The following is a 27,821-nucleotide window of genomic DNA, read 5'->3' on the forward strand; positions in this document are numbered from 1 at the left end:
CAATTTAAAAGCAGTCGAGCGCACTTTCCATTAGATAATTCCTCGTTTTATTTCAGTACGAAGTACATCCAGTGGTCCGTTTGATTGTAACGTGACACATTTAGGAGGACAAAATATTTCGTGCAAGAATGTAAAGTGATCCATAATTAATTAAACTGCTAAAACAAAACAAATAAAAATATATATCACCGATACATTTACAGCAATGGTTTTTAATTTAATGGCTCCAGTTTTATATTTTGAAATTAGGAAACTTCGCCCCGCAACCAGAACCGTGTTCAGAAATTTGAAGTTAGACCGCCACCTAGTGGTCACTCGGCAGTAGTGCAGCGGCGACACAGGCTGGACAGCGTGCAGAGTCTCTGGGTTCAGGAGTACATTGTCAGCTGCAGCCACTGTGGGGAGAGCAGAGCGAACGACGGTTAACTGTGGCGTGATGTCGTGTAAGAATGGCTGGTTGAAGATGACTTTAAGCAACTGTACCTCTTGAATGCTGACTTTGATGGTGCCGTCGTTGTCTTTGTCCAGTGTCTTAAAGGCACCTGAAATTGAAGGTTAAATAAGTTAAGGCTCTCACAACCCAATGAAGTTGGCGTTCCATCAGGCCTAATGGTGGCCTCACTAAATACCCTGATATATATTTAATCTCCCAAGATTATTGATTCCTGGTCACTTGTCTCTTCCACATGTTTGCTTCTCTGTTGTTAATATACTCGTCTGAGGTTAAATGGGGCTTTCAGATCTCATTACTTGTCATTAAACGTTCACCATGTTGCACATTGGGGCCTGAACTCAGTTGTTAAAATTGTAATCTTCAAATTATAATAGATAGATAGATGCAGATAAAGATATTTAGTAAGAAAAGCGACGGATGGATGGATGCTTTATGACACTCACGGCACATAGCATCTAGCCGCACCAAGCAGCCAATGTAATTGTCGAAGTCCATGTTGCCATTCTCATCGCTGTACCTTCGCACAATCAGCTGGTAAATCGGCCCAGAGAGGTTGAACCCTGCAGGGGTTCGAAAAGCCAAAAGGTCAGATGCTGAAATATCATTTTTATACAGTATGTTAACAACTGTCATTTCCAGCTCTCGACTTTCACTTCATATTTCAATGTGCTGTTATCCTATGAGTTTTTAATGAAGTTGAAGCTTTATTGTCATTTCAGTTACATACATGTTAGACAGTTCATGGTGAAACGAAATAACGTTTCTCCGGAACCTGGTGGTACATGTAACATTTGAACGATTATACAAAGTTACATACTGACAAGTGCATGTGTGCGACACCGACAAACTGGGCTACATAAAGTGCACAAACAGGGGACACAGGCGGTGAAAGAGTAACATTTAACAAAAACATGTAGACAACAATGAGGCAGACAGCGGCAAACAGGTGAAATCATAAATGTGCAAAGTAAAATAGTGCAAATACTGCTGTGCAAAATGGAATGGCGCATTTATAGATAATAATACACATAGTATAGCGATTCATTGCATATGAAATTAAAATTGCAAAATGTGTCAAATAAATCGCGATTTTCTTAAAATTTCTTAAATAGCCCTAGCTGGTATTTTGGTGCAGTCAGCACAACCTGGAGCCGAACAAGCTCAAGACTGCAGAGATTGCCAGTGGACTTCAGGAGATGTGTCTTCTGTTTACATCTTCATGTTCCAGGGTACCACCATTTCCCAGGACCTGAAGTGGGAGACGAGCATCTCTTCCATCTCAAAAAGACCCAGCAGAGGACACATCTGAGGAAGTCCAGTCTTCCACAGGGGCTGCTGACCAAGTTCTACTGATCCCTCACAGCCTGGACACAGCTGACCAGCTGACACAGGAACGGTTACCCTCGCTGCCACCCTCCAAAACTTTATGTGCACTTGTGGTTTTGTATTTTCTGTATTTAAGATTGCATGTTGTCCAATTCCTGTACAACACTATTTAACTTATAACCAATTAGGCAATCTTATCTTTTTTAACTTATCTTTTACCAAATACATAAAAGCAATATAAACTATATCCAGTGACCATGACTAAAATAATCATTCAAAGAAATCTGTTTAAGTCTGTGTATAGCTTTTTTCCAGTGTCCTGGAGCTTGTTGTTGTTCTGGTAGGATATCTCAACAGCAAAGACGAAACAGAACACCGGCAGGGGATTCGGATGTTTCCCACTGGGGAATAAAGTTTATAGCTGTGGGCAGAGCTGGCCGTGGGCTGGCCTGTACCTTCACATGCAGCCGGCTGCCGTGGTTTCTTAAACAATTCCAACTACTCGTCCATCTCCAGGACGGCCATTTTGCCGATGAGGAGACGCAGTTTGACCGGTCTAGCGCTTGATCGGGTCACCTCTCTTCTAGAATGACAGTATCCAGTGCGTCACTACATCGCCCAGATGCAGAATGTCTTCCAAGGTGACTCCGGAGGATGTGCTGAGGTGCTGAAGCAGGGGTCTTGCATCGAGGCCGACTACGCCACAGAGTTCGGCGCTCTGGCGAATGCCAGAGAGGTACAACTGACAGAACGAGGCAGCGCTCCCTCCAGCTTTACTCCAGGCCTACGTGATTAATGATGAAATGTGAGTGAGGCTCCATGATAGTTAGTGTAATTACCCTCACCGTTGCCCATGTAATACACAGCACAGCATACAGTGCACGCAACGAAATGCGTCGTCTGCATTAAATCCATCAGACTTAGTGAGCAGTGGGCAGCCAAAAGGGGAGCAGTGTACCTCGCTCAGTGGCACCTTGACAGTTCAGGATTTGAACCCGCAATCCTTAGGTTACAAGTCTGCTTTACTATCCGCTAGGCCACCACTGCCCCACCCACCATTGCTGGGCGATCAGGGCTGTTGTCAGGTCTAACATATTCTCTCAGTAACACAGCAGCACACATATCACAATACAATACACATTTTTCCACACCCATTCTCACCCTAGCTCTTGGTTTACATGGAAACTGGTCTCACCTGCTGCTTTGAAAGCACCAGGCAGCTCATCTGCACTAATGAGTCCAGAATGATCAGCATCATATTTAACATAAATGGCCTAATTAAAAAAAAAAAACATGAAATTAGTATTTTATACATAGCAATGTACACACAATTTTAGTATTTTTAGTTTAGTATTTCAGTGAAGATGATATCTTTCTACCTGCCAGGATTTGATGTTGTTCCACAAATGCTTGAACTCGTGGAAGCCCAGTTTGCCAGAGCTGTCACTCTGTAAATTGTGAATTAAGGAAGACATCTTGCATAATCTGCAAGTGCAGATTAGTCAGACCCTTGGACAGTCAATATTTTCCATGCTCCGTGGTAATAGAACGGGTCGGGAGAACCCTTAACTGTGAATCACCACTGGCCTGTGAATAAATAACTGACAGGTCAAGTACATATTTACGTACTTGACCGATATGCCATTAACTCATGACAAGTGCAGTGAAAAAACATTAATCATCACTTTGCCAAGGCTGCTGATGTGCCAGGATTTGATGTTGTTCCACAAATGCTTGAACTCGTGGAAGCCCAGTTTGCCAGAGCTGTCACTCTGTAAATTGTGAATTAAGGAAGACATCTTGCATAATCTGCAAGTGCAGATTAGTCAGACCCTTGGACAGTCAATATTTTCCATGCTCCGTGGTAATAGAACGGGTCGGGAGAACCCTTAACTGTGAATCACCACTGGCCTGTGAATAAATAACTGACAGGTCAAGTACATATTTACGTACTTGACCGATATGCCATTAACTCATGACAAGTGCAGTGAAAAAACATTAATCATCACTTTGCCAAGGCTGCTGATGTGTGGAAACAGGGAAAAAATGGACAAAAGTAAGAAGGCGTGGCGATGTCACCTGTCTGCAGAGGCCAGGACCTCCAGAAAGTAATCCAAGGATGGGAAACCAATGAATGAGCGACAGGTTCAGCAGTGACCAAGGCTCACCGATGCGAATGAGGAGTTCAGGCTGGTTTGGTGCCAGATACCACAGCATACCTTCAGAAATCTGGTCGACTCCATGCTTGGACAAGCTCTGGTGCCAAAAGGGTGACCTAATATTAGGTAACCTGGTCATAGTTTTTATGACTGATTGGTGTATAAATGACCATAAGGATACATCCATCACTGCCACCATGCTCCTGCAGGACTCAATGCTGAAACCATCAGTCTTCAGGTCTGAACCTACAGTGAAGAAGAAAGAAAGGATTGCCCATGAGCTCACCTGTATGTTGCGACACATTAAATCAGAGCACGCACAACGAGGCCTTCAATAACTCACGTTTTGATACAACCTTGTTAAGGATGTCCATCAGTTCATTTGGGCTCACCTCCATGTCCTACAGAAAAGCAGAAAATTCAGCAACAAAAAAAATCACTCTAACATGCCTTTAATATCGTTCAAAGACTCTTCAGTCTGCACTAAACATATTGTCTGTTTGAAATCAGTATGCACATACGCAACATTTCACAGTCTGACCTTATGCTGTATTTAGCCTCTTATATTATAGGGTCTTGTTTAGACTAGTACAGTGGAACTCACCATGAATAGCATCTCAGAAAGCATTTGTCGGCCAATTTAGTTAGTGTATTGCATTCCTAATATGAAAATAATTTATTATTGATTGTGATCCAGCAAGTGAAATGCAAGCCGAAAAATAATGAAAAAAACGCCACCACTACTGAAGAAAAAAGTCCTATGTGTCAAACTTTTGTTCTAAAAAAAACTAGACTGGACTATTGCAACGCCCAAAATGTCCACAATTCTGCAGCTAGGGTGTTGACCCACACCAAGTCTTGGGAACATATTAGTCCCACACCAACTGCACAGTACTGCAAACAGATCGTATCCATTCTGCTCATTTTCAAATCCCTAACTGGTCTGGCATCCTCTCGTTTATCTAGTTTGCCAACCCCTCCCCAACCAATCCACACCCTTCGTTCCACAGATGCCATCTTCTCTGCTTGTCTTCACACTTTGGTAATCATGGCTTTTAGTATGGCAGGTCCCAAACTTCGGAAGCAGGCTGAGCTGGTCGGACCAGACATCCTTTACGCCAGCAGCGGTTTCCAGACTGTCCTGACGGAGGGAAGGGGAATGTCCCTACTCATTCCTGAGCCTTCCTCCAGTCTCCACCCAGTGGGAGGTGCCTCTCGAGGGGGGATCCTCATATCCACCCAAACCACCTCTCGATGTGGAGGAGCAGCAGCTCAACTCCGTTAAAACTCCAGCTCCGCTCCACTGCCAATAAACCTAATTTCCTATGCTTGTAAGTTCACGACCACAGGGGGGAGCCGTCCAAATTGCTGTAGACCAGACTACTGTTTGGAACAACAGCCAATTGGAAAATTGTTTACTCATAGCAACACCCAACATAACAATGGCAGGAATGCGAAAAGGGAAGGAACGAGTTCCACGTCTCTTGCCCAAAGCACTAATCTGTGGTTTCTGTAATTCTGTGCGTCACCACTGAAACGGCTGATCTAGGATCAGATATTAAGGTTCAATAGCTGTACCTTACAAGTTGAATGGCAGTGTGTTCCCCAGAAAAGGGAGCGAATACTTACATCACCAGCTAGTTTTTGGAAGACCTGACGGAACTGGCGTTCCTCGTCGTTCTCGTGCGCTGCTTGCTGTGCCAGTGGTCTTCGTGGTTGGACCTGTGTCAGCAGAAGCACACTCTGTTAATTACCTGTAATTACCACAGCTAATCAAGTCTCAGTACTGTATGCAGGAGTTAAAATCACGTCAACTCACAGGCTGTGATGGGGCAAAATTGTCCATGTTGCTGTGGAAGTAAAAAATATGTTTGTCTTTCATCCTGCCATCTGTGCTTTATTGCTACTTCCTTCGATATGGTTTTTGGAGGCGTACAGCGTTGCCTATAGCTATAAATGTGAAGTCCCCCTACCTCACCACGTCCAAAACCCCACCGAGGATTTTTTTCATTGTAAACATCTTGATGGCTTCAGGGGTTTCTTCCCGAAAATCTAAAAAGATTGAGAAGAGGTTGTGACACGGCGTGCTTAGACACGCCTGCAGACATGTTGTAAGATGTTTGTGGATAACTCCTGAACATTCAACCCACAGAGTGGGAGAAGCAGAGTAGATCGTATTTAAATTCAAAAACAGAACAGTGAGCCTCTTTTCTTGATGAAACACAGCTCTTCCTCATGATATATTACTCGTCTTTAAAGTATGACTAACTCAGACCACTTTGACACACTTCTGTTTTTTTTTCCAACAATTTATTGCGTTTTCATCTTAACACAGAAACAGTTAGCGCTCAATAAAGACAGCAGGAAAAACTGAAACAAAGAAATAGATAATGATACCAGTGGTATCTGTATCGCTCAGTTATGCTCCACCTCTTCAGGCAAATCTATCTTTTGACTATGGTTTCCATATTGTATTTTTGATGCATTAAATGATACTAGGCACCACTCACGCTGCAAACATATCCACAGCAGCACTTTAGTTAAAAGCCTATCTGCAAACATGAGGTGGTAAATGTTTAAACCATCATATGCCAGATTTAACGCTACAAACAACAAGAGGTGAACACTGAAACACTAAAACTAAAAAGAATGAAAAGAATACAACACCTGAGAACGGTTGTTACAACACAAAGTTGTCGTTGAGAAGTCAGATGTCAAGTTCCTCAGGAGAAGACGAGCAAGTTTTAGTTAATTATACCAACTGCTCCTGACCACGCCCCCAATAAACCCCACCCAGCCTGGAAAAGCCTGTCAGGCCAGTTCTACTGACACGCTGCTCCTGCTTACAGAAAAACATAAAGTAGCATTACTTTCATATCAATTTTGGCTGCAGATGGTTATTCGGATAAGAATGGTTTATTTGAAGTATCTGAAATTAGGACCAAACCAGCAAAATGGGTGGTCAAATGCATCACACTCGCTTGTGAACCAGAAAGTCCCAGGTTCAAACCCCACTTACCACCACTGTGTCCCTGAGCAAGACACTTAACCCTGAGTGTCTCCAGGGGGACTGTACCTGTCACTACTGACTGTAAGGCACTTTGGATATGGTGCCTGATAAAAGCAGTGTAACAGCTCTTAATATTTTATTTAAGACATTTAATAAAGCCATTTTTTTTCTTTAGAGCAGTAAGAATGTGTACAAGCAAGCAGAGAGATATACATTCATCTAACGGGGTGTGTTCTGCTTAAAGGACTATGACTGAAGCTTCCCTGAATTTAGGTCTATGTATTTACATAATGTTTCAGTTTCAGTATACATACATATGAAAACTGAGTATTCAGAATGTTCACAAAATACAATTCCCGGCATCGGTTCTACAAAATCACTGGCACTGCACACGTGTTTCGGAATGAGGGAAAAATTAAGCGTTTTGCGGTAAATCCTCTCACAATTCTGTCCCGTGCTGATTTACATGTTTAAGCGTGTACAGTAAACTTCTTGCAACTTGCAGCTTCGCGCTTTATTAACTTTATACATGCGCAAAAGAGATTGTGATTCTATTTCCGGGTTGCGTCTGTCACGCTGACGCACGGCCCCGCCCACCCCGCAGCGTCACGCGGCGACGTAGAGGCCGGAAGCGGTTCTGTCGCGGAGCTGTTGCGTCCATCGTTTCTTTACAAGAAATGGCGACGTCCCCGGCCGCGCCATTAGCATCCAGGTGCTTTAGTAGGCTGCTGTTCGCGCTCGTTGTGAGGTTGTCGGTGTTGCGGCCCGTCGGCGCCGTGTCAGAACCGGGCAAATGGACGCTGAAAGTGGACAGCGTAAGTTCGCATGCGCACTGGGGCCACGCAGCGTGTAGTCGATTCATAATACGAGCAGATGTCTGCATGTTCAACATATTAAAGTGGAGTAACCGGCACGCTGTGGCGGTGGGGGTTTTATGGCGTTTATGGGGGTTTATCAGTGCCGTGAATCTGAAATGTTTAATGCGTGCGAATTTGGGCTTTAAGCTCAGGTGTCAGTCAGTTGTTTAAATTGCAGTGGCAGTGGCTCTCTGTACTTTTCATATCTCCCGATCTGCATGATTTTGCTGCTTGAAGCAAGCCCTGATCATGATAGGGGTTCAATGAGCTTTGTCTTAATACCACTGACACTACCCGAAACCTGACACTATTCCTTTTCTGTACGACAATCGCTTTGGACTGATGTTGTCACCTCTCTTTCAGAGCTCAGACAAGGAGAGTTATTTCACGTACACAAAGACGATGTTCAACACTACCTTTATTGAGCTAAAATGTGAGTACACAATTTTCTAATGTAAAATTAATAAACAGAATCTCATGTCACGTGGCAGTGGCAAAGCTCCCAGTTTTCCAGGTACAGTATTATTTTGTATTTCTGGTGCCATGGCGATGGTTTGCATACTGTACTTCTGTCAGTTGTTTTAAGTCGTGTCATTCAAGATGATTTGCTTTGAACGCTCCTGTGGTTTGAATTAATTTTTGAGTTTGGAGACATCGGTGCATGTGGTAGATACAGGGCAGAAACACTGAACACTGCAGAAATTAAGGAATTGAGGAAATGAAGCTGACGTGTTTCCACCTTAATTGTGGCACCTCGGGCCCAGTGTGCAAGAACCTGATGAGTGGGGAACTGTTTTTTCCTCATCTTGTGTCTACTGACTAATAGGCTCTGTTTTCTCAAGGTGATTCTCACACACTCCCGTGCTGTGTTGATTTTTCAGGGTCTTGTGAGAGCGATCCTGTCACCAACGTCAGTTTTACTGTGGCCTGGTACCTCCGCAGCACTCGATGTTATGATGAGTTGTCTGCTGTGAATGCCAATGTAAGTTAATTGTCTTGATGGGCTATCCATGAAAACACTCTTGGCTTAGGATGTAATTGGAACTGCACCCTCCTATATCAATACAATACTAGCCAGCTACACTCCTGCACGCTCTCTCAGATCTGCAAATGAAATGAGACTGAAAATTCCCTCTTCACGGGGTCTCCAATTCCAATCAACTCTGTTCTCATTTGTTGTCCCTGGATGGTGGAACAACTTGCCCTGCTCCATTCGACTAACCGAGACTACCACCACTTTTAAGAAGCAGTTGAAAACCTACTTATTCAAAAAGTATTTCAGACGAATCTAACACTTACACATGCACATCCGCACACACTTCACAAAATAAATAAAAAAAACAAACCAAAAAATGTTCTTTTTCTTCGTCTAACAATCTCCGAGCATGTTCTTTGCTGACAAGTTAGGCCTTATCAGGGCTTTTAGTTTTTGTAAACCGCCAAATCTATAGAAATCGAATGAGAATTGCTGGTGTCTTCCTCCTGTAAGTCGCTTTGGATAAAAGTGTCTGCAAAGTAAAGTAAAGGATGTAATGCAATACATCTAACTCCAATATGTATTCAGAATGCGAAAAGTAAAGTATTCTGTTTTCAGTTTAGAATACAGCAAGAGCGTTCTCAGTATCAGTAAAATAATATGTCAAGAGGTCAATGACAGTCTATAATAACAAATAGTAGTTTATTCATGTCAATGATTATATTTTGATTTATACACTACCGGTTAAAAGTTTGGACGTACCAGTGGCAGTTATGACAATTAAGATGGAGAAGAAGAATTTTGAAGAATCCGATGCAAGACACATATTTAGTGAAGTATGTTTGATGATAACTTCATGGCTACTTTGTTCACTATTAGGGTATTAACAGAAAAGCTGTTTTATTGATACATTGACGCCCATTGACTGAGAGAACTTGTCAGGTTGTGTGTTTTTGTTTTTGCAAATGACTTGCTGCGACCTATGGAAGGTGGTTGGACATCTTACTAAACACCTAAAGATGTATCAAATTTATCAGCAAAAGCCGCTTCATGAGATGCTTACTAACATGAGTGTATGATAAGCATTCAGGTCTGTTGGACAACCATCCCCGTTGTCTAACTTAGGGTGACTGAAAGATGCCTAGAGTGTGAAATTCTGCCATCACAGCAAAAGCTGCTTTGAAACTGTTATTTCTTTATTACATAACCTCACATGTGTCTTCTGTTTAGTTTTATAATGTAGAAAATGCAAGACCCTCAGTAGGTGCATCCACACTTTTGACTGGCAGTGTCAGTTTATTGTTGTCCGTACCTGTATTTGTTATATTTGTTAAATTATTCCTTGTGGTTTCCTAGGCACAAACCTATTTTGACTCTGATAAGGTACTGAGGGAGGATTATACTGGTTCCTACATCTCACACATGTATGATCCTATCCAGTGTAGGCCCCATGTGCAGTCCATGGAGGTAAGTAATGCTTGTTTTAATAAATGAAGCCGTAAATATTTTATTTTGTTTCGGTGTATATCACCTCAGTGACATCGCTTTGATAATGGAGAGGTGGTGGCATTAAACAACAAAATCCTGCTCTAAAAGAACACTTTGCCATCTATACTTTTGATGTGTACTGTAGGCAGTATGCTAACTGTGAACCTGCAGTGGCCATTTTAGGGAAAAATAACATTTAAAAAATCAATTTGAATTGTTTGTCACTTTAATTTTTGTTTTTCCAGCTTGCTGTAAAAGAGTTTGATATGCCTAAAGGACTTCTCAATATGAAGCCACAACCGGTAAAGGACATTACTGAACATCTGTCTTGATTGTATGCTGTCTTAAAATTGGCACTGTAGGTCATTAGCCAGGACTAAGGTCTCTTTTCTTCCTCACTCGTGTTTTAGCAATCCACGGAAAAAGATGGAAGAAGACGCAGAGAAATACAAAACACAGAGGTATGTTTATATACAGCATAAATATGTATTAAATGTATTCTTCTCAAAAACAGAATAATTTTTCATATGATTTGTTCTAAAAAAATGTAACACAATGTAACTCCAACACTGTTGTACAAATTGAATAGACAACAGATTGAAATTATAGTCAATTAGCAAGACATCCCCAATAAAGACGTGGTTCTGCAGGTTCTGACCACAGACCACTTCTCAGTTCCTATGCTGTCTGGCTGATGTTTTGGTAGGGCTGGGGTAAGCGATTATTATTTTTTTTTTTTTTAAACGATTATTCGGTTGATTATTTTATCGAATAGTCGACTATTCTAATGACTAATTAGATGATTTATCTAACTATTATTTTTATGTTGCATCATTAAAAAAAACATAAAATCACCAATTGCCCCTAAAGATGAAATATATCACTTTATTATACAAAAGTATCCAAAGCCATAACATCTTCTGCTTAAAACAAAATAACAGCTGTGTTATGCAAAATGGTTTTGTTAAACAAAACTCTTTTACGGTACCACTAAGTTTTAAAGGTTTTGAAAAAAAAAGTTGTAGTGCAAAACAGAACACTGTGTAGTTTACAGTATGGATATCCCAGTTTGTTCAAGACAAAAATTTTTTTACAGTTTTTGCTGACATGGCAAACGTTTTAAAAGTAATGTTATGTCCAACAATGCATTTCATTATCGTCTAGCTGTTCTTAGGAAATTGGAAAGGGGTGCACCCCATTTTCAGGTTCTCACTAGAGAAACAGTATAACTTGGTTCTAATAATGTATTCATATTAATCTAGAGGTATTTATCTGCACTATAAAGTATTTCCAGTGATCATAAAAACACATTAATTCATGCAAATATTTTACTAATTGTGCAACATTTCATGGCAAAACTCAGTCTGATATTAAGAACAAGAAAAACAGATAAGTCTAACATTTCTACAATCTGCTAGGTACCGCAGCGAGCAGCTCGCAACTTGTGGCTAGATGTTCTGTTAGCCATCCTTACCAATAATGCCAGCAGTATATGCTATTTCGAACTAACCTTAGCTCAACACTGTTTAGCCACTAGGTATTAGCAGAAATCAAACACAGACACCGTTAGCTCACATCAACGAAGTGCAGAGAGCTCAAGTGCACGTTGCACAATACACTACTAACATTACTCGAACATGCAATTAATTTAGGAAACATTGGCGAGAGTAACTTCTGTTCTCCGGCGTCACGAGTAACAATGGGGTGCCTTCGCTTCAGATGCTCCCACATGGAAGTCGTGCTGGTGTGCTATGCTAGCGCCGTCTTGCAAAGACTGCATATGACTACACCGTTACGTTTCTGGCTGTGTTTAAAGTATTTCCACACCTTTGAGGTAGGACGGCGAGTTGTTTTCTGATGACATGTATTGCTTGGGAATGCAGGCTGCTGAACCTAAGAAATGGACAGAGTTTCTTTTTCCAGGCTGCTTTGTTTTGGTCGCCCACGTGCATCTGGTGAGTGGGCGGGATGTGTCGAATACTGGATTTGATGTCAACGTTTTTTTGGGTCATCGACGTCATCAACGTGTCGCTGCAGGCCCAGGTCACTTCTGAATGATGGCGGTGCTTCCACTCTAGTCGTAGCAGGAGACTGAGCCTTCAACCAACACAAGTGGCTCAGGTGGTGCAGCTCATCCAGGATGGCACATCAACGCGAGCTGTGGCAAGAAGGTTTGCTGTGTCTGTCAGCGTAGTGTCCAGAGCATGGAGGTGCTACCAGGAGACAGGCCAGAACATCAGAAGACATGGAGGAGGCCGTAGGAAGGCAACAACACAGCAGAAGGACCGCTACCTTCGCCTTTGTGCAGGGAGGAACAGGAGGAGCACTGCCAGAGCCCTGCAAAATGCCGCGGCTGCCCACAAATGTGTATGTGTCTGAGGGTCAGAAACAGATTCACCCATTTGGCATATGCCAGGGAAATTTGCCTCTGGCGCCTGTGCTCTTCACTTATGTAAGCAGGTTCACACTCAGCACATGTGACGGACGTGAGACGCCGTGGAGAATGTTCTGCTGCCTGCAACGTCCTCCAGCATGACCGGTTTGGCAGTGGATCAGTAATGGTGTGGGGTGACATTTCTTTGGGGTCCGCACAGCCCTCCATGTGCTCGTCAGAGGCAGCCTGACTGCCATTAGGTACCGAGATGAGATCCTCAGACCCCTTGATCCTGAGACCATATGCTGCAACGGTTGGTCCTGGGTTCCTGATAATGCAAGACAATGCTAGACCTCATGTGGCTGCAGTGGGTCACCAGTTCCTGCAAGACGAAGGCGTGGATGCTGTGGACTGGGTCGCAGGTCCCCAGACCTGAATCCAATCTGGGACGTCATGTCTCGCTCCATCCATGCTTTAGTCCAGGTCGGGAAGGAGATCCCTCAGGAGACCCTCCTCCACCTCATCAGGAGCATGTCCATGCGTCACACTCAAAACACTTATTTTGAGTGTGACTCCAAATCCAGACCTTCATGGGTTGATTAATTTGATTTCCATCAATTGTGTGATTTTTGTTGTCAGCACATTCAACTGTGTAACGATGCAGTGTATTTACTTTGCAAGTACTTGCAATTTACTTTTCTTCATTTGATCTTTAACAAAATCTCAGTATTTTCAGTACTATTTATGTAAATTGAAAACTAGATGAACACTACAAATCTCACATTTAAAACGAACTGAACTAAATGTTTTTTAGGATATGTGTGTCAGTCTATATTAACCTACCGGGAATGATATTTAAAATAAACATTTATGAACCCACAATCATCAGAATTGTTGAGCTGTTAGCATGATCAGTGGGGATGAGTACATGTTCTACGAAATATAAAGATGAGATGCAGAGTTGCTCTATATAGACTGGAAACCAGACCAGACCACATTATTGGTGATGTGCCAGACGCTGGCCATGGAGTGAAACCTTCTGACCACACTGCTCCGCTCATCCAAAAAGTGGTTGTGAATCATACGACAATATCACAACTGTATCCATTGAAAAAAGTGTTTTGAACTTTTGTTTCTTTAGGCTGCAAAGAAAGTGGAAGAAGAGAAAAAAGCATCCGAGTCGGGTAAAGAGTCTAACAACAATGCAGCAGCAAAACAACAAGAGAAGCCCAAAGCTCAGGTCAGCATGGGTTGTGTGTGTGCCCAACATCTCCTTTGCCTTGCAAAACCCCTTCTCCTGGAAATGTGGAGGAAATGGTTGTTTAAAATAATCAGAAGTTGATTTTCTTTGAGAGCATCAACTGGCTCCACAGCAAAATAGTGTGTAGCCTTTGGTTGTGTAATCTCCATTCAATCTGTTCAGACAGATTTTATATTAAGATGAACATTTTCCCCTTTAGTTGTGACTACTGGACCCTTTTACTGCCTGGAGAACATTCCAGAGCACTTTCAACTAAACAAACTGAATAAGAACATTTCAAATGATTATACAAGTGACCTTTTTTTCTTCTCTCTCCCCGGTGTTGTACAGACCCCTCACATGCCCTACGCAGTGGCGCGCACATGGGAGGATGCTCCATACATCTTCATCATAAAGATTGAAGCCAGTCCCCCACAGTCCAAGTGGAGTTTACAAAGTAATATTCTTTTGCTTGTTCAGCCACAGCTAGCTCCTTTGGTTACTGTTGTCCTGTAATGGTCTTTACTGAGTGTGTGTCCCCTCCTCTTCCCTCCCAATGAACGCAGTTGACATCAGCATGCGTGGTCCCCATGACTACATTTCAGCCAAGGAGTGGCCTTTAATGATCGTAAGTTGCTCTGTAACTTGCTCTTTTAACTTGCTCCTGTTTACACACTCTTTAAGTGTGGTGAAACCAGTTGGGTTTCAGGACAATAAAGCCAGTGGGTCATGTGTCCTGTCCCATTTTTTTCTTGACCTGCTTAATATGTGGTTTTCTATTCTCGTTTTCATACAGACAATAAGGTGTTCTTAGTTAGAATTACTGTCACTCGGCTCTAGGTTGTGAATAATAGGCATGTTAGACAGTACTAAGTGAAACAAAACAACATTCCTACGGAACCTGGTGCTACATTTTACATTGTTACATACTGACATTGTGCATGTGTGCACTTCAGACAAACTAGGCTACATAAAGTACAAGTGCTGGTTTAAAAACATATTTTTGCTTTGCATTCATTCAATGAAAGTTATCAACTGTAATCTGTTATTTGGGACTTTTTGAATCTATGGTGGCATTGGAATATGACTGTTATGCCAGCAAATCAGTTTTGTGTGTTCTACGCACCTTGCCCCTTACCTCCCAGTTCTATATGGTCATGTGCATCATCTACGTGCTGCTGGGGGTGCTGTGGCTGGGTCTGTCAGCGTGCTACTGGAGGGATCTGCTGCGAATCCAGTTCTGGATTGGCGGCGTCATCTTCCTTGGCATGCTGGAGAAAGCAGTGTTCTATGCGGAGTTCCAGAGCATCCGCTACGATGGCCTCTCAGGTCAGTCCCCAAATGTACATCCAATATTGCTGATTTTTGTATAGCTGTCGGCACTCAGATTGACATTTTGATATTTTGTGAGTTACTCTAGTGTTGTTTGAAATGAACAGTGAAGTATATCTTCATCTTCATCATTACATGTTTACCCAGGTTCTGCATTCACGGTTCTTTAGGTCAGTGTTTATTAGGTATTTAGTTTGTTATTGTCCACATCATGAATGAACATAACTTTTCCATTCACTTCACTGCACTTCACTTCACTTTTCTGTAAAGATAACTCATTGAAAAACTCCAGCAGGCGTGGTTCAGGAGGCGGTCAGGCTCCCAGCATGAAGTCTTTTTTTTTTTTTTTTTGTGTGTGTGTGTGTGTGTGTGTGTGTGTGTGTGTCACCAGTCCAAGGTGCAGTGGTGTTTGCAGAAGTCCTCTCTGCGGTGAAGAGGACTCTGGCCCGTGTTCTTGTCATCATCGCCAGCCTGGGCTATGGCATCGTCAAGTGAGCGCATTTCAGCAATGGCCATCTTCCCAATCTATGCAGACCTGTCAGAACACACAAAAAACAGGAAGAGCAAATAACTTGTTACAGTAATAGTTCTGCTTTCTACATCTGTAGTACTGTGATTTACTTGTAGTACGGTGTGCTTTTCTTATGTCAGTGGTCCGTAGCAACAAAAGTGTAGTCATGGTGAGCAAAAATAAACCTATACATCATTGCATAGCAACATTTATTATTATAGTTATTCTAGTGTTCTAAATATGTGTGTTTTGTGAATAATATTACTATTATAGTAATAATAAGTCACTGATTTAGACTAGTTTGCGAGAGTTTCTTTAAAAAAGGAGGGGGGGGGGGGCTAAATAAATGATGTTGATTAATTAGGACTTTTTCTCACATGCCCTCTTTTTCTTTTTTTCCACCAACTCCCCCACTTCCAGACCCCGACTGGGTGCGCTGCTCCACAGGGTGGTGGGAGTGGGCCTCCTCTACCTCATCTTCTCCATTGTTGAAGGGGTCCTGCGGGTCAACTCGGTAAAAAAAGCCTCCTGACCTCTCCGCCTCTCATTGGAGGCTCAAAAGGCTCAATGCCTCCAAAAGAAAGGCGGGGACCCCCTCCCCCTTTCCCACCATTCCCACTCAGAAGACTGTAGAGCATTATTTTAAGGGTTTTTTAAAAGCAATTATTTGGCCATTTTCAACACTTCCTTAACTTAAATGGCAGTTTTGAAAATCTTTTGAGAAATGAAGTTATTTAAAACCACCCAGTACCTGAAAGACTCAACTTAAATAATTGACAACAGACTTACTATCGGCTGTGCTTGGTTAGTTATTTTTTTCTTCTCCTCCCTCCTCTCTTAGTTAATACCAGTTGCGCTGTTTCTCTTGGTAGGGGCAGAGCGGCTCCAGCAGGCTACTCTGTGATATTGTGCTGGCTGTCACTGACTCGTGTATTGTGTGGTGGATATCCTTTTTGCTGGGAGGGGGTGACCAAGAAGACCCCTATTCTGTAATATTTTAGCGCTTCTATAGTAACCTGGTAGGAACACATACACAGACTGTCCACCCAGTAACTGCTACTCGGTTATGGAGTGCTCTCGTGGACAGTTGTGGGCTTGCTTTCCGATCTTGTCTGGCTGCGGTCGTTTGGTGAGGCCAGTTTTCGGTTTCTGCTTGCTTGAGTGTTGGGTTATGGTTGAGGTCACGTGAGAGGGTTTGTGAGATTGTGCGGCTGTGCAGTTCGTGTATGGATATGAATGATGGTGCTACATCCTCCTGTTTCTTTATTTTCCTTCTTTTTTGCCCCATTCTCTCGCTCTCTTTCATTTTCTCTTTCTCTCTGTCAGGCTGAAGATGATGTGGTGTTGTTGGCTGCCATTCCCTTGGCTGTTCTCGACTCTACTCTCTGCTGGTGGATATCCTGCCCTGTACTGTTCTTCCCCCCCTTCCACCCCTCTCTCCTGCTCTGCACCCTCCTGTCCTACCCCTTTATCTGGTGACCTGTTGTTATACACACACTAGCAGAATCCTGAATAAACAGAATAAACACTTTCTTGCCTTGAAGAGCTGCATTATCCATCAAAGTAACGACTCATCAGTAATTACTAGAACTTGCTCAGTCACCCATGTGCCATTCAGCAGCTGCTGGTTTCTTCTGGATGGTTTCGGAGACACTCCAGCAATTCCCTTTTCAATTCCACTGCTGATCACAAGGTCCCGGTAGCTACATAGAATGTTCCAGAGTCATTGGCAGTGTTCTGCAGAATGTTCCAGATTCCTTAACACAGGGCCACATCTTCATCAGCCTGGCACAGACCATGAAGCTTCTGCGCTTGAGGAGGAACGTGGTGAAGCTCTCCCTCTACCGCCATTTCACCAACACACTAATCTTTGCAGTCATAGGTACATCACTCACAGCCACATCAATATTCAAATGATTATTTTGGAAAATCTTTGTTGTTTCTTGTTCTTTGACATATGATGATAAATCTCTGAGGTAACATTTTATGTATGAATATGCGTTGCAAAAAGTGAAATCTTGTGAAGTCAAAAAATCTTCAAAAGAGAGTAAAGATTTTTAAGATATTTTAAAAATAAATGACTACCAGCACTGGAATGAAGCACAACAGCATTAACCAAACTGCATTAAACGTAATTAGTTAATGCATTCATCCAATGCATGTTTAGACTCATTTTATTTTATTTGTCCCTCAGCTTCTGTAATATTCATTGTTTGGACGACAAAGACATTTAAGCTGCCAGAATGTCAGTCTGTAAGTATTATTTTTAAATGCCTGTGTGTTGAAGAAAAATGAAAACTAGTCATTTTACTCTTCTTTTCTCAGGACTGGAGGGAGCTGTGGATAGATGATGCCTTCTGGCGTTTTCTCTTCTCCACCATCCTGCTGGTCATCATGTTCCTCTGGAGACCTTCAGCCAATAACCAGCGGTAAGAAGTCTGACGGTCACAAGGTCAGACTGTCTGCCTTGCGATGCAGATTAACTACAGCGTCATGAGCGGTTTATGTAACCGCAAGTTGGACACACTTACTGTCTGTCTGAGGAATGATTTCAACCCAGCTTTCTACTCTTTTTGCATCTGTAAGCTGATAAATAGTTTTAGGTATGGGGTGGTGCTTAAATGCTGATCTTGGCCACGTAAATTGTACTCATTATGTTTTAAGTTTTGAAGAACCATCATCTCTTATAAAAAACAATTTACACAATTACACCAGTGCTCTTTGCTTGCAGGTATGCCTTCAGTCCACTCATAGATGAAGTTACTGATGAAGAGGAGAAGGACCAGTTGATGAATGAAGCTTTTGGTAAGAAACATCCTCACAAAAGCAATATATAGGCCACCATGGCTTCAAACATTTACCAAGTAACAGACAATCAACGTGTCATAAATACATGTATTTATTAATATCTCTGTATGCTAAATAGGCGTGTGACCTCTGATTACTGCATTAAAGAGGGACATTTATTTCCCTTATCGGGGTAGACACCAGATGTACACCAGTCAGAGCCAGCTGGGTTCAGCAGCTGGATTTATTGAAAGAATCACTTTATCATTTCTCGCTGACAAATTACTTCTTCTCATGAATCCACAGAAGGTGTGAAGATGAGAGGGTTGAAGTCTGAGAGCAACGGGACTGCCAAGCCTAACAAAGTGGTACGAGTTTTCAGTAGTTTGTATGTCTTTTCATAGTCTTTTCAAGTAGTGAAAATAAATAAAAAGGATGAATTGTCAGGCATTGAGTACCTTAATTTTATTGTGGAATATCAGTAATCTGTTTATGTGATTGTCCTGTAGGCATTGTGATTTTATTATTGATTTTACAAATAAATAATTGTTCTTTGCAGGATGAAGACCTGAAATGGGTGGAGGAGAACATTCCCTCTTCAATGGCTGATGTGTGAGTAGCAAGTAAATTACAAGACACTTAGGCCCAGTTACCCTCTTCATTGTTTATACCTACTCCTATACTAAAAGATCGTTTGAATGGAGGACTTCATGGAGGTGCTCTTTTAGTCTAGGACCAGGCTTAATCCATGAATGTGGAATCTGACCCTCTGTGTCTGGTTTTATTATTTAGACAAATCTGTTGGTAAAGCTGTACATGAGGAAACGCCATAAAGAAATCACAGGGCTTAATGATAATTTAAGAGTGGTTTATGGCTCCTTCTGAAACTTTTTTAAAGCTTCATAAAGGCTACCACAGAGAATAATTTTAGTACCTTAGTACATTTAGTACATTAAACGGCTGGTTTTGGTGTTAGATATCAGAATGGGCCAATTTTGTTGCTCTTTTTGAAATATTCTGGGGAAATATTCATTGTGGGTCTGGCTCAAAGTATCAGATACAGTATTTAGGGGACCGCTTTTAGGGGACCGCTTTTTTTTCATTTTTCATAATACCTGCCCTGTATAGGGGACTTTAGTCTATATGCATGCATGCATGTACATATTTGCAGTTTTTTCTGCATGCATATGCATTGAATACAAGTTTTATATATGTGTGCATGAGTTGTCCATATGCGTAAGCACTGCTGCTTTTTAATCATTGGGAAGGCTGTTCAGGCAGTAATATCTTATATAATATTGTTTGATTCCTTAAGAACATCCCAATCATAATATATATGAAGGTGAAGGTTGTCATTGCACCCTGCTCCCTTGGTCATATGTTCATTTTGCTAAAGTGAAATACATTCTCCTTTGCTTCACAGTGCACTACCCCCGCTGCTGGATTCTGATGAGGTAAGAAATCTAGTTCCGTTTGACGCTCATGCCGGGGTGAGGTGGGGGGGGGACACCAGGGGGCGCTGTCCGAGCTGTAAAAGTGGAGCAGCCGGTCACGTCACGCTGTTTATCCCGTCTCTGGTTGGCTTGTTTTGCTCCTGCCGTGAACAATGAGAGCTCAGGGGCTGGGAGCTTTTGTTAGGCTCCGATGATCTCACAGCCCCTCTGCTCTCTCTGGGATGTTTGTTTCAAAACATGTCCCATTTCCTCCCGCTGCTTCTTCAGAAGAGTGTTCATTTTATACTTTTATGATTGTGACTTATTAGAGGTATGTCGGAGTATTCAACCCAAACTTGTTTTTACAGGAGACCATGACGACCAAATTTGAGATGTCCAAAATGGAGTAGAATGAAGGTTTGCCTGTATGTATTGTATATAATGTTGAGCGAGTGTGCGTGTGCTTGTGTGAGATATTACCCATTTCCCAGATTGCAAGCTTTGTTTTGTAAAAACCAATGAGGGTGACCAATGATTTGATCTTTTATTTTCTTTTATTGCCTGTTTGTATTTATATTTTCACTGGACGTGGTTTCCTTCATGAATTCTTTTATTACGGACTGTATTATACCTTTCATTGTTTACATATCTGGAGTAATTAAACCCCTTTGTCCTGGATGTATTTAAATGTTCTGTCTTTCATGTCACAACTCAAAAAATAAATATATACTTCCACATGGAGGAATTTAGCCAAGCAACTTTGTCAAAATATGCAATGAGGTCAAAGGGAAACTCCTGTATTAAAATGTGTATGTGTCTGTATAACGTTTATAGACACTATGTGATACTCACTTCTCCCGAACTATTAATTTTTGTCACAAATACAAATCAAAAAAAAATTTTTTTTTTGCTCTATTATGTGAAAGTGGATTTTTTTTTTTTTTGGAGATTAACAACCAATAAACATTTAATTAATGAAATAATTGTTTACTCGCTTCAACCTTTGGCAGAACTTGAATTGTATTTCAATTAATGCATGCACACTTCCCTTTAAATATATAAATAACACACTAATAATTAACACACTCGCCTATGAATTCGTTCAAACCCCGCTTACTACTTACGTCTGATAAATGCTGGAAATGTAAGAATGACTCTCACATGACTCTTACTTTCTGATGCTTTAAATTCTTCAGTACCATTGGACCCATTGGTGTTATTAGGTTACGGCGGCTGCTGTGCAACAGGCTGCTAATAAAAATTCTGCGTAATTCCCCATATATTATGGGCAACGTGTAGGCACACGTAGATCACTATATGGCAACATGGACAACAGAAAAGTTCAAAAGATCTTTTATTCAAAGTAGATTGTTTGTTGTAGCTGCCGAATTACCTTTTAATTATATATATATTTTAATATTTATTGAGAAAGTTGTTTTGTTTCATCTCTGATTATGGAAAACTAGGGAAAATGTTATAATGCTATAATTCAAACAACAGTGTATTGCCATAGTTAAGGGGATTGCGTAAACAAAGCAGCTCTGAACGGCTGGCTAAATTTACACTGTCCATACTTAAGGCATTGATACCCCTGCAAATCCACAACCTAATAGCCCAGAGGGACCTTAAGTCTCCAATAACAAGCTCTACCTCTCAGTATCTGTCGATGGCACAGCCATCAATCACTAGTCTGATTCTCGCCGCCAAAGCCAGTGGTTATCCGCACCCTCGGTCCTCCCCCCATGCGGTCCCCCAGGAGCGCTCTGTCAATAGCTGTTAGCGTGGTGGCGTTCTAAGCCGTTTTCCGCGCTAAAGACATAATCCAAGAGAATTAGCATGGGCAGAGAAAGGTCTGACGCTAGTCTTCGACGAGGAGACATGGCGCGGTAATTGTTCAGGTACATTCGGACTACGAAGTGTGTTCCGTTACTGACACGCAGGCTGGATATGCGATTCAAATATTAACAACTAATTCTCAACAATCTTTTTCAGCCCCAATGGACTAAACGGTTTTAAGAAAACTGCAAAGATGAAGGTATATTTTATGGAGTTTTATTCATGTACACAAGATTAACAGTCTAAAAACATAAAACACAGATTAGAATACATTCCCCACCGAATCCACAACTGGGGGCAGTCTTGAGGGCATTTCTTTTCTCATGTCTCACTCCTGAAATAACTAATAAGGGGGAAACTACAAACAAAATGGCAGTCAATATAAAACTAACAGTCTTTCTGATCTGGGAGTAAAAGATGATGGAAATGAACAGTTTAGAGGAATGTCTCTTTTTTTTTTTTTTTTTTTTTTTTTTGACAATATAAAATCTTACTAGAGGACAAGCAAAACATTTACATGATGGAATAATGGCAAGAATTGCGCTGATTGATGATGCAGTATTGTTATTGCTTTACGAGAATTTTTTTATCAGCTATATGGATTGCATCTCTCACCATGGCGACTCGTGACGTAAACAGTGATTACTCCATTTTTGGGGGGGGAGGGGAAAAAGCTTCTCGCAGAATCCCATGCAGCTCTAATCCTCTGCGTATAGCTTCACACGTTTCCCGCCTGTTTTTCTGGTGAATGATAACAGAAAAGATTACATAAATTACCATACTTTATTCAAATACTGCATTTAAAAAAAAAAAAAAAAAAAAAACCTTTGCTTGCCACAATTAGTTGTAACACTTGTCAACAGATCAATCAAGATGGCTGCTTTCCTACTCTTTTGTTTCGTCGCTGGAAGTGGACACACTGAAAGACTACACAAATGGGGGCACGTCACAGTGTCACAGAATGCGGACCTTTCGTCACAGTGGATTTTATACGGGAGAGGAACATTTCGTGTGGTGTGGAATCTCTAATGAGATTCTTAATGGCTTCATTTGAAATTACGAGGTTGACACATGTATTAAAGGGAAATTGATATATTAGCGGAGTCTATGGCTCTTGTGGTACGGATGAACTACATTGCTAGGTGCTTAAAACACAGTCCCATCTTCAGAGCCGGTCACTAAGCGTGCACCCAGGATCGGAGCTGAGGAGGCGACGCGGTTTTAAGTGTCTGCTCAGTGCCAGTAACTGATCTCGATATCTGGATAGCTGCCATTGTTGGGATGAGAACGTCTGAGACTATTGTCCAGGTAGTCCATCTCTCTGGCTAACTGTTCAGCGGCAGCAGACACCACCGAGCGGACGATGGCCGTCGCGGCTTCATAACACATCTTCTTCAGCTTCTCATCCTGGTCATCTGTCTCAGCGTTGGCCTCCCCTAACCCTGCGAGGATTCCTCCATTTTGAGGAGGCCCTCCTTCTCCAGCCTCTAACTCAAAGCTCCTAACAGCACCTACAACTACGACGGACTCTCGCGCGTCACCGCCACTTGGTAGATGATCACGAGCTGTAACGCCGGCTTCACACTCACCACTTTGGGCAACTGCGTTTCCACATTTTCCATCCTGGCTCAAGATCTTCCCATCTTTCGCTTTCTCGCTTGAGTCGACAGGCTCCTGCTTGGCTCCGTCTCCTGTCTCGCCGTCCGGCGCCTCGTGATTGTGCTCCACGGCGTCCATGCATCCGTTCTCGCCATTGGTCTTCGTTTCTGCCGGTGGCGCCCCGGTCGCTTCTTCTGCGGCTGCCGGATTGGCCTGCTGGCCAGATGGTGTGCTTTTGTGGGACTCCTCCCCATCCGCGGCCTCGTGTTCACCTGCCACCTGAGCCTCGTCTTTGTCACTGCTCAGAGGGACAGCCTGGTCCTCGGACTCACCCTGTGGAACGGCTGCGGCCCCAGCTGCTTCCGCGGGGCTATCGGTGTCTTTGGCGTCGCCCGTGCCGCCGCCATCGTCGTCGTCCTCTTTCTGCGCGGCCGAGCCCTCCCCAAGGTCCACGCTGGCGCTCTTGCCCTTGCGTAGTATGAAGTTCTTCAGGGACACGGCACGGTTGAAGTGTGTCCGTTTGGCCTTGGCCGTCTTGGCCGGGTCTTTACCCGCCTGCTGTTCGTCTGTCTGGTCCTGCTCGCCCGCGGCCTCCCCGCCCTCCTCCCCTCCTCCACCGCTGGCATCTGTTGACTTTTTCGCCTTTGGAATCACGCGCTTCTTGAACGAGGTCCAGATCTCGTTGGCGTGCTGGTCTACCGATTTTACGCGTTGCGGGGCGCCAGCAGCCTCCTTCTCCTCGTCCCCCTCGGCGGCGGGCTTCTCCTGCGCGTCTCCCTCTGCGGTCGCCTTCGCCTCCTCGGACGGGGCCGCCGCCCCTTCGGCGACCTCGGAGGCGCTTTCCTCCCCTCTCTCTGCCGTGTCCTTCTCACCGTCCTTCGGCTTGTGGATTGCTGGCACTGACAGGTCTCTCTTGAGCCCCTGGAAGGTCCAGGACCTCTTCAGCTTCCACCGCTTCTGCCCGGAGTAATCCGGCTTCGCGGCGGAATCCAGCGTGGATGCGTCGCCCGCTCCCTCGCCGATTTCCACGCCCTCGCCGTCCTTTGACTCGTCGGTTTTCTTATGAGACTTTTGAGCCATCAGCTTCTTGAAGGAATGCCAGCGTTTCATGTGTTTGGTCGCATGGGACTTGTCTGGTTCAGCTCCGGCTTCCTGCGCGTCCTCCAACTGGTCCACAACCACGGTACTGGCGTCGGGGTCCTCCAGCCTGTCTAAGGACCTTGACCGGACCGGCCCGGGTTTCCTGGCTTCGCCTGTGCCGTCCTTTTTCTCTGTGCTTCTATGTGAAAAGATTCTGGCTACAGGCTTGCGGATGAAGTCCCGGACGCTGGTCTTCTCTCCGTGCTTTGGCTTGGCATCCTTACTTGAGACGGACGTTTTTTGCTCTTGCGAGCCCTCCTGGTTTTCCGGAGCTTGCTCTACAGCCTGATCCTCGGCTCCGGCCTCACCCCCTTCCGGCGTCTGATTGGAGATGTGCTCCTTATTGTCCTCTGCCTGATCGGTCGGTTTCTTGTCCTGATCCCCCTCCCCTACAGGATCCTCGGCACCTGTGCTGTGATCTTTTTTCTTCCTCCCACCCATGACTTTTCCCAATCCACTTTTGTTCAGGAAGGAGTCCCAGATTTTCTCCGAAGCTGGCTTGGCTTTCCCATCAGGCTGCTGTTCTGTGCTCTGGGGCGCCTCGTTGGCCGGCTCTTGCGTCTCCTCAGCCGGAGCCTGTGAGGGCTCTGCATTCGCGGGTTCCACTTCAGCTTTAGTCTCTACATTATCTCCCTGAACCACCCCAGCACACGCCTCAGTTGCTGCCATGTCCAATCCTCCCAAAAATGTCCGATATCAGAGATGACCCGTCCTCCAAAAGAAAAAAAAAAAAACAAAAAAAACAAATTCCTTATGTTTTGTACAAGACCGAGTTCATTGATCACCACACAACGTGTATGATGGTATTCCAATCCAATTTTCTTTAGGCAGCCAAGTCTTCAGCATCATAATCCACAGGGACAACCAAGACCAACAAATCTAGTGGGGAGGAAGTTATAGAAGACCAGTCAGTCACACAGCATCACATTATACCCCACAAACACCTAACCTAACATGCCCTCGTATCCAATAAACAGGACCGTCATCTCACGTCGGACATGGACTCCTGTCACCGAGATGCCAGGCCGCTCGGCCACGACGATTTATTCCGGACATAATGAGCGGTTCATACTGGCCGCGAAATGTGAAGCTGACATCATGCCATCCATTCAACAGCGTAGCTCTTTTTTTGGGGGGGAGGGGGGGAGCATGCAGTAGGCATGAGGATGTTAAAACGAGAGTCGCGTTGTGGTTCTAAAAATGTCAGTTCTGTAGCCAGTGAAGTGTGTGGCGATGAAAAGCGGCATTAATACAGCGCAGCATCTTCCCCTCAACACCGACCTTGTTCTCCGCGCCACAGAAGCGTCTTTTGTGGCGCCGCTTGTTTATTTCATTTCATTCGACCCCCCCTGTAACCCCGAAATGTCCGAAACGACACCCCTCCCTTCCTCTCGCCCTTTCTTCGCTTCATTCTTTTTTAAAGGCGAATTTTGTAATATAATTTTTGCCCGGGCCGCTGTTGACTGAGTTGGGGGGGGGAAGGACAATCGAGCCCGCGCGACTCGTCCCCCCTCGGGGACAGACCCCCCCCCACCACGGTCCTTTGTTGTGTTAAGCCGGCGGTGAAGCGGGAAAGGCGGCGAGGAGCAGAAAGCGCGGTTCTGGAGAGAGGGAGAGAAAGAAGGAGAATGGAGAAGGAGGGAAGGAGACGAAAAGAGCGGGGACGGGGGACGGAGGACGGCAGGTGCCCGCGCTTCCGGCGCTTCATTTGCATTGCTAATGACCCCCCCCCCCCATTTTACAGCAGCCTCGCTCATTATTCTCCTCCTGACTGAACCTGGTGGGGTTTTTTGGCTCCGTTTGCGCACCTCGTCGCGTTAATATTTATTTTTTTCTGTTTGCGCCACAAGCAGGTTCGGGCGAAATAAAACATTCATTCAGAGAATTTAAATTATATATACATATATATACATAGAGACAGTAAACAGCAAATTGTAAAGCCGGCAAAAGCGACTTTACCTCCCGTCTCCATTGCAAAAGTTGTAAAAAAAAAACCTGTTCGGCAATTCGGGCAATTAACCGGCCAGCCGCCGCCACGGCGTTCTGGAAGGATCGGGGCTCCGGGCTCCGGCTCGGATTAGGTCCCGTTCACGCCGTAAACGTGCTGCGCGACTACTGAATGAAAGAGGGACAAAACACGGAGCGTCGCTGTCGCGCTGCTCGGTCGCCTCGGCCCGGGACGAAATCGGTATAAAAGAAGACCGACCTTTCGTACCGGGAGCTGCTGGCGTTCCCGCCCGTCCCGCCGTCGACGAAAAACGCGCCAGACAAAACAGACGCGCACCCCCACCCTCCCGCCCCGGAGCACCCCAGCAAGGCGGCGTATAAACCCCGGAATAAACGTCCAAACCTGGGCTGGGCGGCGCGGCGCGGTCCCGTCCGCCACGTGCAGCAGGAAGACGCTAATCTGCTCCAGACGGGAGAAGACGCGGGAACTAAATCCCGGCTCGCGCCGCTCCGGCAGCCAACCCGGTGCGGTGAGTGGCGCGGGGGGGACGCGAGGGTCGCGGCGGCGTTGGCGGGGACGCCGCGCACCATCCCTCTCGCCCCGTTGCCCCTGGCAACCCCGCCCCGCCTCCGTCGCCGGGTTACTGTACGGCGACGCCCCGCCCCGCAGGACCGTCGGCGAGAGTAAAATAAAATTGCGCCCGTTGACTTCTGGGAATTGGACCGTGCTGGAAAGTTCGGGTTTTGGCGCTCCGTGATTGATATCCCAGAAGGCGTCGCGGGCACGTGTGTCTGCCGTCGGTTCATGGCGCAAATGTCGTGGTCCTCAATTAGGACCGGGATGGAGGAGGAGAGCTGCCGATCAGCCAAAAGATTACATTTACATTTAAATATTACAGCATTTACCAGACGCCCTTTTCCAGAGCGACTTACAATCAGTAATTACAGTGTCCCCCCCTGGAGACACTCAGGGTTAAGTGTCCTGCTCAGGGACACAATGGTAGTAAGTGGGATTTGAACCTGGGTCTTCTGGTTCATAGGCGAGTGTGTTTCCCACTAGGCTACTACCACCCTATTAAAACCCCCCACCCCTTTCAAAAACGCACTCGACACCACAACAGTCCTGCCCATCGTTCTTCAGATCGTTCCTGCAGTGTGGCAGAGGACATTATGCTAAAAGAAGAACCTTGTAGAGCCCCATCCTGCCTCTTCCAACTTGCAGTCCTGGTTCCCTGTCTTGGCCAGAAGTTATTCATTAGACCCGCATCCATTGCTCCACGTTCCAATTATTCATTTCAGTTGTTCATTTATGGCATTTATTTGACACCCTCATCCAGAGCGACTTAAAATCA

At 44.3% G+C, this 27,821-nt stretch overlaps 3 protein-coding genes across 6 annotated transcripts; 1 reads left to right on the top strand and 2 right to left on the bottom strand.

The window, feature by feature from the left end:
- Positions 1-30: 30 nt before the first annotated feature.
- On the bottom strand, positions 31-6,743 carry LOC114769174 (calpain small subunit 1-like). The gene is made up of 11 exons (XM_028961961.1): positions 6,607-6,743; positions 5,913-5,991; positions 5,759-5,789; positions 5,569-5,661; positions 4,283-4,340; positions 4,121-4,185; positions 3,160-3,228; positions 2,976-3,054; positions 898-1,014; positions 484-542; positions 31-395 (listed from the first exon to the last, which is right to left on the bottom strand). The coding sequence occupies exons 2-11, from the start codon at positions 5,957-5,959 to the stop codon at positions 369-371; spliced, it is 645 nt and encodes a 214-aa protein (XP_028817794.1). The 5' UTR covers positions 5,960-5,991; positions 6,607-6,743; the 3' UTR covers positions 31-368.
- An 810-nt stretch (positions 6,744-7,553) lies between these two features.
- Positions 7,554-20,629, top strand: LOC114769576 (transmembrane protein 87A). Of its 2 annotated transcripts, none has more exons than XM_028962729.1 (21): positions 7,554-7,764; positions 8,170-8,239; positions 8,688-8,788; positions 10,139-10,249; positions 10,516-10,572; positions 10,681-10,731; positions 13,786-13,884; positions 14,236-14,341; positions 14,451-14,512; positions 15,030-15,213; positions 15,608-15,707; positions 16,148-16,241; positions 16,600-16,671; positions 17,501-17,609; positions 17,922-17,980; positions 18,053-18,156; positions 18,459-18,532; positions 18,821-18,882; positions 19,074-19,126; positions 19,938-19,968; positions 20,316-20,629. In XM_028962729.1, the coding sequence occupies exons 1-21, from the start codon at positions 7,627-7,629 to the stop codon at positions 20,355-20,357; spliced, it is 1,779 nt and encodes a 592-aa protein (XP_028818562.1). In that variant the 5' UTR covers positions 7,554-7,626; the 3' UTR covers positions 20,358-20,629. The 2 variants fall into 2 exon arrangements, with proteins under 2 accessions (XP_028818562.1, XP_028818563.1); XM_028962730.1 differs by lacking the exon at positions 16,600-16,671 and adding an exon at positions 17,054-17,122.
- Positions 20,630-21,983: 1,354 nt separating this feature from the next.
- LOC114769211 (retinitis pigmentosa 1-like 1 protein) lies at positions 21,984-27,076 on the bottom strand. 3 transcript variants are annotated; one of them, XM_028962026.1, is made up of 3 exons: positions 26,873-27,076; positions 23,373-25,401; positions 21,984-22,524 (listed from the first exon to the last, which is right to left on the bottom strand). In XM_028962026.1, the coding sequence occupies exons 2-3, from the start codon at positions 25,189-25,191 to the stop codon at positions 22,502-22,504; spliced, it is 1,842 nt and encodes a 613-aa protein (XP_028817859.1). In that variant the 5' UTR covers positions 25,192-25,401; positions 26,873-27,076; the 3' UTR covers positions 21,984-22,501. The 3 variants fall into 3 exon arrangements, with proteins under 3 accessions (XP_028817859.1, XP_028817860.1, XP_028817861.1); XM_028962027.1 differs by lacking the exon at positions 26,873-27,076 and adding an exon at positions 26,729-26,800; XM_028962028.1 differs by lacking the exon at positions 26,873-27,076 and adding an exon at positions 26,482-26,692.
- Positions 27,077-27,821: the final 745 nt, after the last annotated feature.

The sequence above is a fragment of the Denticeps clupeoides genome, chromosome 19, assembly GCF_900700375.1.
Source record: "Denticeps clupeoides chromosome 19, fDenClu1.1, whole genome shotgun sequence".
In the NCBI taxonomy this organism is placed as follows: Eukaryota; Metazoa; Chordata; class Actinopteri; order Clupeiformes; family Denticipitidae; genus Denticeps; species Denticeps clupeoides.